Source organism: Carcharhinus amblyrhynchos, chromosome 6 (genome assembly GCF_965287045.1).
Source record: "Carcharhinus amblyrhynchos chromosome 6, sCarAmb.v2.hapA, whole genome shotgun sequence".
NCBI classification, from domain to species: Eukaryota; Metazoa; Chordata; class Chondrichthyes; order Carcharhiniformes; family Carcharhinidae; genus Carcharhinus; species Carcharhinus amblyrhynchos.
Window position 1 is genome coordinate 121,745,158 of NC_137329.1, and position 12,478 is coordinate 121,757,635.

A 12,478-nucleotide genomic window follows, 5' to 3' on the forward strand; every position below is an offset into this window, starting at 1 on the left:
AGGCCGGAATGGAACTCGGGTCCCTGGCACTGTGAGACATCAGTGCTAATCACTGTGCTGCCTCAGAAACAGACTAGCCTGTGGGATGAGCAATTTGACCATGCAGAAAAAGCTGCTGACTGAAATGGATGTTACATTGACTAAAGCCATGGAGAATGAACAGGCTACGGAGACTGCTGAAAATGGTGCTTTGCAACTACAGAGTGCACAGCATTGTGAGGTGACTAGGCTTAGGGGAGGGCCCCCAAGTGATTTTGGAGCCAAAGATGAGGGTGTGGAGGACTGCGAAAGCAGGAGCAGTGAATCAGAGACAGGACAAAGGAACAGAAGAATGGGTAAGTCGACCTAGCGGGTGGAAGAGTGTTACTGGTGACAGGGAGAGCACCGACTAGAAACATGTAGACTTAAGACCACAGTGTGTTTTGAATGTAACTAGAAGGGCCACATACGCATTTGTGGCAGAGAGAAGAGCTGTTGGGGGTGGTTGATTGTGGTGGTGGGGGGAGGAAGGGCAGGCAGAGAAACAAAAAACTACTCCAACTCAGGTGTGTAATATAAAGAGCGATTCTGAAGACAAACCCATGTTGTTACAATTGAATAATTCAAGTGCATGTCAGTCAGCTCCCATCGTAATCAAGTTGTTGGTAAATGGCCTCTGCTCCGCATCAAAGTACACACTGGAGCGTCAACCACTGTGATGGAAGAACATATATATAGATATTTGAAGGAGTACCCGAGAAATTAAGTCAAAAGACATTTCAGTGAGGTTAACTACATTTAAGGGTTAATCCTTAAAAATATGGGGAACAACATTCACACCTATGAGGTACCAAAATCAATCGGTTTAACTACCTATCATTATTGAGAAGGGCCAGAGGCCCAGCCCATTAGGACAAAATTGGTTGGGCCAGATAAAAAGTAAGTTGGCCACAGAACTTCAGCATAACCAATATAGTTTTCAAGAGGTTTTAAGAAATACCAAGAAATTTATCATATCAAATTGGGGAAAAATCATGGTGTCAAAGCATAGATCCATGTTAACATAGAAACATAGAAATTAGAAGCAGGAGTAGGCCATTTGGCCCTTTGAGCTTGCTCTGTCATTCATTTTGATTGTGGCTGATCATCAAATTCAATATCCTGATCCCCTGTTCCACCCATATCCCTTGATCCCTTTAGCCCCAAGAGCTATATCTAATTTCTTCTTGAAATCAGAGAATGTTTTGGCCTCAATTACATTTGATGGTAGTGAATGCCACACATTCACCACCCGCTGGGTGAAGAAATTTCTCCTCACTCAGTTCTAAAGGTTTACTCCTTATCCTCAATCTATGAATTGGGTAACAATAAGGGGTAAGAGGATAAGGGGAGTTCTGTACTCCCAACCATGGGAACTTCTTTCTGAATCTACCCTGCCTAACCCTTTAGAATTTTATAAGTTTCTATGAGACCCTCTTTCAGTCTTCTAATGCCAATGAATATAATCCCAACCAATTTAGTCTCTCTCCTTACATGACAGAACTGCCATCCCAGGAATCAGCCTGATAAATCTATACTGTACTCTCTATACAGCAAGGACATCCTTCCTCAGATAAGGCCACCAAAACTGCACACAGTACTCCAGATGTGGCCTCATCAACACCCTATACAATTGCAACAAAACAGCCCTCTCCCTATAATCATAGCCTCTCGCAATGAAGGCCAACATACCATTTGCCTTAATAAAAGCAAATTACTGCAGATGCTGGAATCTGAAACCAAAAGAGAAAATGCTGGAAAATCTCAGCAGGTCTGGCAACATCTATAAGGAGAGAAAAGAGCTGACATTTCGAGTCCAGATGACCCTTGTCATAAATACCATTTGCCTTCTTTTCAGCCTGCTGTACCTGCGTGCTTACTTTCAGTGACTTATGCATGAGGATTCCAAGGTCTCATTGAGTATTCAGCTCTCTCAATTTACACCCATTCAAGTGATAATCTGTCTTCCTATTATTACTATCAAAATGGATCACATTTATCCATATTATACTGCAGCTGCCATGCAGATGCCCACACATTCAATCTGTCCAAATCATGCTGAAGCATCTCTGCTTCCTCCTTACATCGTATCCTCCCACCCAACTTCTGTATTGTCTGCAAATTTGGCTATAATACATTTAGTTCCCGCTTCCAAACCATTAATATGTAATATGAACAGTTAGGGCCCTAGCACAGATTCCTATGGTACCCCATTAGTCACTGACTGCCAATCAGAAAAAGACCCATTTATGCCAACTCTTTACTTCCTATCTGCTAACCAGCTTTCTATCCATCTCAAGACATTACCTGCAATCCCATGTACTTTAACCTTACTGTTATGTCTGTTATGTGAGCCCTTATTGAAAGCCTTCTGAAAGTCTAAATAAACCACATCCATTGGTTCTCCTTGGTCAACTCATCCTCAAAGAATTCCAATAGATTGGTCAAGCATGATTTCCCTTTTGTAAATCCATGCTGTCTTGTCTGATTATACCACTGCCTTCCAAATGCTGAGTTAGGCTCACTGATCCAATAGGCTCACTGATCTACAGTTCCCTGTTTTCTCTCTACCTCTCTTTTTGAATAGCGGGCTTATATTAGCTACCCTCCAATTTGTAAGAATTATTCCAGAGTCCAAAGAATTTTGGAAAATAACCACCAACGGATCTATTTCTGGGGCCACTTCCTGAAGTACTCTGGGATGAAGCTTATCAGGACCTGGAGATTTATCCACCTTCAATCCCATCAATTTCCTCCCAAAAATTAATGCTGATTTCCTTCAGCTCCTTAGTAAACCATGTTTCTGTCAGCACTTCTGGTACATTATTCATGTCTTCCTTTATGAAGATTGAAGCAAAGTACAAATGTAATTCCTCAGCCATTTTGTTATTCTCCGTTATGAATTTTCCCATTTCTGACTGTAAGGAGCCTTAATGTTAGTTCAGACTCAACTCCCAATTTTTTTTTAAACTCAACCAGTGTCCTACATTTTGCATGAATGAATTGAGGTGGAGCTGAAGCAGTTAGAAGAGTGGGGAATAATAAGTGCAGTAAATGCATGCTAACTATGCTCATCCAGATCATGAATGTCCAAATGTCGTTTTAAAATATCCTTTATGATAGATTTGAGTAATTTCCCTACTAATGTAAGATTAACAGGTCTGTAGTTCCCTGTGTTTTTTCTCTCCCTCCTTCTTAAATAGTGGGGTGACATTTGCTACCTTACAATTTTCAGGAACCATTCCAGAATCCATAGTATTTTGGAAAGTGATCACCAATGCATCCACTATCTCTATAATAACCTATTCCAGTACTCTGGGATGCATAATATCAGGTTTTGGGAACTTAACAACTTTCAGTCCTGTTAATTTCTCTAATACAACTTTCTTAGTTACACTAATTTCCTTCAACTCTACATTCTCCCTAGTCTTTTGGATCTCCAAATCTGGGAGATTCCCTGTATATTAGTAAAAATAAACACTAAGTAATCATTTAGCTTTTCTGCCATTTCTCCATTCTCCATTATAAATTATTCTGGCTCTGCCTGTATTGGAACCACGTATGTCTGAGCCAAATGCTTCCTGTTTACGTACAGTCTGTTTTTATGTTTTTTTTGATAGATTGCATTTATATTCTGATCTTTTATCGGTTTCTTGGCTTTCCTTTGCTACGCACTAAATACCTCCAAATCCTTGGGTTTTCTACTATTTCCGATAACTTTACAAGCCTTTTCTTTTAATCTTATACAGTCCTTAACTTCGTTTGTTAGCTGTAGTTGACTGGCTTCTTTGAGCTTTTTCAACCTGTTGAAATGTATAGGTGCTGTATGCTATGTAATAATTCTTTGAAGACTACCCATTGTCTATGCACAGTCAAACATTTTAATAAATTTTCCAAATCCACATCAACTAATTTGTCCCTCCTACCTTTATAACTTCTTTTGTTCAACTTTTAACACCCTGGTTTAAGATTAAACTTCCTCACTTTCAAACAAAATGTAAAATTGTATCATTTTGTGGTACTCATCTCGAAAACTTATTTTCCAACAAGATTATTAATTAGTTCTTTTTCATTACATAATACATGCTCTAGAAAAGACTGTCCTCTAATTGGCTCCTCAGCATACTGAGAAATCCATTCCTAAAACACTCCAGAAATCGTCTTCCACAACATTAGTCAGTCTATATGCAGATTGAAGTCAACCATGCTCACAGTACTGCCCATGCTACATGTTTCTCTCTGATTTATATTATGCTCCACATTATCATTGTATCTGTACCAAAACTACAAAAGGAATCATTTGACTCTTGGGGCAGTATGGCAGCGCAATGGTTAACACTGCTGCCTCACAGTGCCAGGGACCTGGGTTTGATTCCCAACTTGGGTCACTGTCTGTGTGGAGTTTGCACATTCTCCCCATGTCTGCGTGGGTTTCGTCTGGGTGCTCCAGTTTCCTCCCACAGTCCAAAGATGTGTGGGTGAGGTGGATTGGCCATGCTAAATTGTCCCTTAGTGTCAGGGTAAGTGCATGATGTTCTGGGAATCAGGCTTGGTTAGGATTGTGGGCGATGCAGATTTGATGGGCCAAATGGCCTCCTCCTGCACTGTAGGGATTCTATGATTCTATGACTCTCTCTGTTGGTCTCTATTTTGTTATTTTGCTCCTTTTCGAAAAATATCCATTGTTTTCATCTGCACGTGTAACAATGGGATATGAGGTTCTTGTGATTTGTTCCTGTTAGTTTTCTAACACTGTATATTATAGTGACATTTACAGGTATAACATGTGGATCATAACATTATTTATAAAATGTCAAAAATTTTGTTTTTAGTGTTAAATAACCTTTATTCCTTTCTAGGTTGTCTGGGCTAACTCTTATAAAGTTGGCTGTGCCGTTACTGATTGTCCCAAAGGAATTCAAAGTTCTCCATTTAGAGGACCAGGTTTAGTTTTTGTCTGTAACTATGCACCAGGGTAGGTACTCAAATCGTTTTCTCTTATAATTTTGCTTCTATTTACTTCTATTTTGGTAAGGTGACAGTGAGTGCTCTTGACATCAGTAATCATGTAACAAGGCCCTCTTCTGTCCTTCAGCTATTTGGGTCTTCACACACCTGGATCCATTTTTGTCTAATTATTACATCGAGATGCCAGCATTGGACTAGGATGGGCACAATAAGAAGACTCACAATTCCAGGTTAAAGTCCACCAGCTTTATTTGGAATCATAAGCTTTCAGAGCACTGCTCCTTCATCAGGTGAGTGGAGAGGTAGGCTTCACAAACATGGCATATGTGGACAAAGATACAACTGTAAGATAATGGTTGGAATGCGAGTCTTTTCAAGTAATCATGTCTTTACAGGTACAGACAGTGCGATCAGAGAGAGGGATAATCACAGGTTAAAGAGTGTGAATTGTCTCAAGCCATGACAATTAGTAGGATTTTGCACGCCCAGGCCAAATGTTGGTGGTTACATGTAGTGTCACATGAACACCTGAGCATTTCACTCTAGCACAAACCCATGGATAACATCACATTCACTACTTCTTCAGCTTCCACCCTAAACACGTTAAAGATATCATCCCCTACAGACAAGCTCTGCGTAAACACAGGATCTGCTCAAATGAGGAGGAACGCAACAGACGTCTACAGACACTGAAAGACGCCCTAGTAAGAATGGGATATGTTGTTCGACTCATCAATCGACAGTTCTGATGTGCCACAGTGAGGCACCGACCTCCTCAGAAGACAAACACGGGACATGACCGACCGGGTATCCTTCATCGTCCAGTATTTCCCCGGAGCAGGGGAATATCTTCTTTGGAGCCTTCAACATGTTATCGATCGAGACAAATATCTCACCAAGATCATCCCCACACCCCTACTACATGCCTTCAAACAATCACCCAACCTCAAACAGACCATTGTTCACAACAAATTACCAAGCCTTCAGGAGAACAGCGACCATGACAACACACAGCTCTGCCACAGCAACCTCTGCAAGATGTCGGATACTACCACCACACGTAACACCACTCACCAACTACACGGTACATACTCATGCGAGTCAGCTAATATTGTCTACCTCATACACTGCGGGAATGGACATCGCAAGGCATGGTACACCGATGAGACCATGCAGACTCTATGACAATGGGTGAATGGACACAGTGTAACAATCACCAGGCAGGGGTGTTCCCTTCCTGTCGGGGAACACTTAAGCAGTCAAGGCCATTCAGCCTCTGATCTCTGGGTAAGCATTCTCTAACGCGGCCTTCAAGATACATGACAATACAGAATTGCCGAGCAGAAACTGATAGCCAAGTTCCGCACACATGAGGAAGACTTAAACCGGGATCTTGGGTTCATGTCACACGACATGTAACCTCCACCATTTGGCCTGGTTTGCAAAATCCTATTAACTATCCTGGCTTGAGACAATTCACATGTGTTTAACCTGTGATTATCCCTCTCTCCACTCACACTGTCTGCACCTGTAAAGACTTGATTACCTGAAAAGACTCGCATTTCAACCAATATCTTGCAATTGTGTCTTTATCTATATATGCCATGTTTGTGAAATCTACCTTCCACTCACCTGATGAAGGAGCAGCGCTCTGAAAGCTTGTGATTCCAAATAAACCTATTGGACTTCACCTGGTGTTGTGAGACTTCTTACTGTGTCTAATTGTTACCAGAGAATCCTATAATGTCTTTTTGCTCCTGTGCAAACCTCCTCTATTTTTCATTCATATGTTGCCCTGATATCTGAAAACACATCAGTTTCCATATATCTGTTGAGGGCAGCAAGTTTATCTTACTGCTATCTCTTGACTGCTCCAGTGTCTCTAAATTGTTAACTTCCAATACTGGATGAGCAGGAATTTTCTCCAACTAGGTATGGGACATACCAAAGCCATTGTCTTTGGACCCTGACAGAAACTCTATTCCCTAACCATTGATTCCATCTCTCAGTCTCACTCTCTCTTACTCTGAACCAGAAAATTTACAATCATGTTGTCATATTTGACCCCAAGATGAGTTTTGATCACATGTCCATCCCATGGATACAAAACTGGCTTGATGACAGAAGCCAGAGGGTGGTTGTAGAGGATTGTTTTTCAAATTGGAGACAAGTGACATACAATGTGCCTCAGAGATCAGTGCTGGGTCCACGGTTACTTGTCATTTATATTAATGATTTGGATGAGAATATAGGAGGCATGGTTAGTAAGTTTGCAGATGACACCAAGATTGGTGGCATAGTGGTCAATGAAGAAGATTATCTCCAATTCAGCGGGCTCTTGATCAATTGGGCCAGTGGTCTGACGAATTGCAGATGGAGTTTAATTTAGATAAATGCGAGGTGATGCATTTTGGTAGATTGAACCAGGGCAAGAGTTACTCAGTTAATGGTAGGGTGTTGGAGAGAATTACAGAACAAAAAGATCTAGGGGTACAGGTTCAAAGCTCCTTGAAAGTGGAGTCACAGGTGGACAGAGTGGTGAAAAAGGCATTCAGCATTCTTGGTTTCATTGATCAGAACATTAAATACAGGAATTGGGACATCTAATTGAAGTTGTACAAGACATTAGTAAGGCCACACTTGGAATACTGTGTACAATTCTGGTCACTATTATTGAAAGGTTATTATTAAATTAGAAAAAGTGCAGAAGAGATTTACTAGGATGCGACCGGGACTTGATGGTTTGAGTTATAAGGAGAGGCTTGATAGACTTAGACTTTTTTCTCTGGAGCGTAGAAGGCTGAGGGGTGATCTTATAGAGGCCTATAAAATAATGAGAGGCATAGATCAGCTAAATAGTCAATATCTTTTCCCAAAGGTAGGGGAATCTAAAACTAGTGGACATTAGTTTAAGGTGAGAGGGGAGAGATACAAAATGGTCCAGAGGGGCAGTTTTTTCACAGAGAAGGTGGTGAGTGTCTGGAACAAGCTGCCAGAGGTAATAGTAGAGATGGGTACAATTTTGTCTTTTTAAAAAATCATTTAGACTGTTACATGGGTAAGATGGGTATAGAGGGATAGGGCCAAATGTGGGGAACTGGGACTAGCTTAGGTGTTTAAAAAAAAACACATGGACAAGTTGAGCCGAAGGGCCTGTTTCCATGCTGTAAATCTCTATGACTCCAAAATTCAATGAAATGTAAAAGTTCACAATATTCTGCGTTAAATTTGATCTACCATATGTCTCGCCAATCTTTCAATGATCTGAAGTCCTCGCTCAATGGCAAAGTTACCGCAGCTATTACATAAGAAGTAAGAGCAGAAATAGACAATTCACCTCCTTGATCTCATCTCAGCCTCAATTCTACCTTCCAGCACATTTTCCATAATTCTTCAACCCATTACTAATTAAAAATCTACCTCCTGCTTAAATTTACTTGATGTCGAATCCACCGCACTCCACAGGTTCATGACTCTTTGAGAGAAGTAATTTCTCCTCATCTCTGTTTTAAATCTGCTACCCCTTATTCTAAAACTATTATATCTTATTCTCTTTTGCCCCAGAGGAGGGAGCATCCATTTTATGGCTACTTTGTCAATACTTTATATACGTCAATTAGATTTCTTCAGATTCTTATAAACTATGAAAAGTATAGACTTAACTGCTCAATCTCTTTTCGTAAAACAAACCCCTTGCCTCTAATGCCACTACAGGCAAAGAAGCCCATAAGTTCTTCTCCATCATCCTCCTTGTCACTTGGTTGCATGTTCTACATATCTTGGATCTATACCAAAATGACACTCCTGCTTGTGTGTGTGTAACAGTTTTTATTCATAGTGCTTTGAAATTTCTACTTGGTTTCTAGCTCGAGCTTCCAGTTCTTTTTACAGCTTTGTTTACTTTTCTTGGAGTCCACACTCAGGCTTAATCAATCAAGCATGTTTCAATAGTAAGCATATTCACATCATCAAACACTGAACAGTTGAACACTACAAAGGACATGAGGTGTAGCAAGCATTCTTGAGGTGCAAGTCGTTCACTTTCAGCAGTTTTATCCCAGAAATTGACCCCCTGTTACAGGAATTTTAAGTCCTCCTGTCTCCACCTTTTCTCTAGCCATGTTTTGACCTATTTTGTCTCCTATTCCTATCCTCACCAGAAAGTAGCATAAAGACTAATCGAGAAATTACAAGCTTTGGGATTCTCTTTTGAAGTTCCTTCCTGCTACCTATTACTTTCCAATGTCATTGATTCCTGCATGAACCATGATATCTGGATCCTTCTCACTTTAAATGTTTCTGCACCCTTATTGTGATGTTCTTTACCTTTACTCTAGAAAGGCAACCCACCATGTGAAGACTCACATTGGCAGTTGCAGAACCATTTATTTCCCTACAATCACTGCATTCCATCATGTTGCTGTGCCCCTCCAATGCAGTCATTTGCTCACAGTACCTAGAATGTGCTATAGACTGCTCTGCCCTAAGGTGTAGTCAGCCTCATAGGTATTTGGTGCAGAAAGCCAGTTTGAATGGCGCTTGTTCAGAAAAATTCTTGTACTGCTTGCCTCTTCCAATTCTGTCAGTTGGCACCTGCTTACTAATCTGAACTCTGTCGCTATGGGATCTGCTGGGATATGTGCTATAGGAAGTTCTCAGCCTCCCTTCAGCCCTGCACGTGCAGCGTCCTGGAGATCCCTCATGACAGTTGTTCTCAGCCATTTTATTTTGAATACTCTGACTTCTTTATATATTTACTGTTGCCTCCATATTTTTCCTGAAATATACTACTGACATTTATGCTTGTTGTTTCAACTGTAAATCTTTGCTCCATATGTATGATAAGCATACTTGTGCTTTCAAACTTTTATTATATTATGCTCTACTTTCCTTTCTCCTTTATTTCTTTTTTTTCACGTCCTTAGTTTCTTTTGATTTTCTAGCATTGGGCCAGAAGTTTTGTAACTTTCAAAGTTCTATCTATTGATATCAGACTTATTTTTATTCATTAGTGTGATAACAGGTTCGTGCATAATTTTCCTTTATTTCAGCTTGCTATTTGCAATAACTTGTGTTTCCACATGAATCATTTTCTTACAGTGGAAATTATATTGGGATGCTACCATATACATCAGGGGCTTTTTGTGCAGCATGCAGTTCCAAATGCCGTGAAAACTTATGTAGTAAGTTAGATATTACAATCTCTTATTAAGTTGTTAACTGTATTGAAGTTTTTAAAATTTTATTTTTTAAAAAGCTGATTACGTGTAAGTCAATTCTAACAAATTTAGTTATTTTAATTTCAACCACAATTTACACTTGACTTTTTTTATTATTAGGGGATGTAAAGCGGGATGCCATCACAAGTAGGTGTTTTATATTACTAAGTAAATATAGTTCATTCTTAACATTTTCTAATAAATAAGTTACACATTTCCTCTTCACTTTTTGGCAGAGTATCCTAACTGGAATCCAAACTTTGGGTCAGCCTCCATTTTCTCCTGTGACCAACTCCTGCTACTTACCTCTAGTATTGTGATATATGTTCTACAGTAACTACCTAAATGTACAGTATATATTTCATGATTCTCATTTGACCCTGTTTCAGGCTGAGAGAGTGCAAACTTCTGGATTGCAGAGCGTCAGTGCTGCTTTCTGTCCAGCAGGTTTTTATAGGAATTTCAATGGCTTCAGCACATTTCCCTGACAAACTTTTAAGCTGGAATTCTTTGAATTTGTAAAGCACTCCACCTAGTAGCCTAATTGAGTACTTACAAAACTAACACTGTTAAAACAAGTAAGTTTGAGTGCTAGACAAATCCAAATGCTTCAGATAAAATTGGTGACCTTTATCACATCAACTATTTGAGTTAATGGGGCAGTCAAGAAAACTCTTTAATTAAATACTAAGAATTTAGTTTCCCAAATCAGAATACCTGTCCAAACATAATTCAAGGAAATAATTGTTTTTGTGGGTGAATAAAGTTTGTTCATTATTACCATATTCCATATGTTGTTATTCAAGGAATATTGGTTTGATTTTTATGAATTTTTCATCTCATTGAATAAAATTTCATAGAATCCCTACAGTACAGAAAAAGGCCATTCAGCCCATCAAGGCTCGGGTCACTGTCTGTGTGGAGTTTGCGCATTCTCCTCATGTCTGCGTGGGTTTCCTCCGAGTACTCCAGTTTCCTCCCATAGTCCAAAGATGTGCGAGTTAGGTTGATTGGCTATGCTAAGAAATTGCCCCTTAGTATCCAGGGATGCATAGGTTAGAGGGATTAGAGGGTATAATATGTAGGGCCTAGATGGGATTGTGTTCAGTGAATACTTGATGGGCCTTTTTCTGCACTGTAGGGTTCTATGATTCTAAGCCTGTACCGACTGCAATCCCACTCAGGCCCTATTCCCATCACCCCACACATTTACTCTGCTAATCCACCTGACACTAAGGGGCAATTTAGCATGGCCAATCAACCTAATCCATGCATCTTTGGACTGTGGGATGAAACCGGAGGAAACCCACACAGACATGGGGAGAATGTGCAAACTCACACATGATGTGGGTATGCCGGCGTTGGACTGGCGTAAACACAGTAAAAAGTCTGACAACACCAGGTTTTAGTCCAACCTATTTATTTGATAATATACTCACAAGCTTTCGGGGTTAGTCCCTTCGTCAGAACTCTCCATTCACCTGACGAAGGGACTAACCCCGAAAGCTTGTGAGTATATTGTCAAATAAATAGGTTGGACTAAAACCTGGTGTTGTCAGACTTTTTACTGTGCAAACTCACACAGGCAGTGACCCAAGGCCGGAATTGAACTCGGGTCCCTGGCACTGTGAGGCAGCAGTGCTAATCACTTATGAAGTTGAATTGACAAAAAAATTATTTCCGTTCACCACTATTATGTGGAACATTTAGAAGGAGCTTTGCATACGCTTTGAATTATACTTCATGGTAGATTTTCTTTACAGTTAATTATGCAAGTGCCAGGTTACCATCGGTGCAACTACTGATGGACTCATCACCAGGCAAACCTGAGTGTCAAATAGACATTCTTGGGGCTCCTCTCAGTTAGCAGTTTCAATCTGACTCAAACTAAACAAATAATGATGATGACTTGTGTTAAAGCATGTGCTGTACAAACTGTACATAAACAGTCATGTTGCTAGGTGTGCTGTGTTTCTCACTATCCTTCAGTTCCATTTTACTATGACAGCAGGACCTCAGTTGAGAGGACAAAAAGTGGAAGGTGCTAAAAAAACATTCAGAAAGTTAGGCAGATTGGTAAAGGAAATAAGAATGTTGACATTTCAAGGATGCAGAGTACTTGCAACATTTTCTGTCTCAGATTTCCTGAAACTGCAGTGTTAAAATCAATCCACAGTAAGTTTAATTAAAATGAGGGGTAATTTGTGAGAGCCATTTTTGTTTGATCAGCAATATTTATCCATCCCTTCACAAATTGGAAGTAGCCAATCCTG

The 12,478-nt window shown here is 40.0% G+C and overlaps 1 protein-coding gene across 1 annotated transcript in view; it reads left to right on the plus strand.

Annotated features, from left to right (window-relative positions):
• LOC145344284 (GLIPR1-like protein 1) overlaps nt 1-11,163 on the plus strand; it is a 40,619-nt gene extending 29,456 nt beyond the window's left edge. The window contains exons 3-6 of the mRNA XM_080191345.1: nt 4,878-4,993; nt 10,087-10,169; nt 10,326-10,352; nt 10,442-11,163. Of these exons, the coding sequence (XP_080047471.1) occupies nt 4,878-4,993; nt 10,087-10,169; nt 10,326-10,352; nt 10,442-10,542 (327 nt within the window). The 3' untranslated portion in view covers nt 10,543-11,163. The remainder of the gene's footprint in view (nt 1-4,877; nt 4,994-10,086; nt 10,170-10,325; nt 10,353-10,441) is intronic.
• Nucleotides 11,164-12,478: the final 1,315 nt, after the last annotated feature.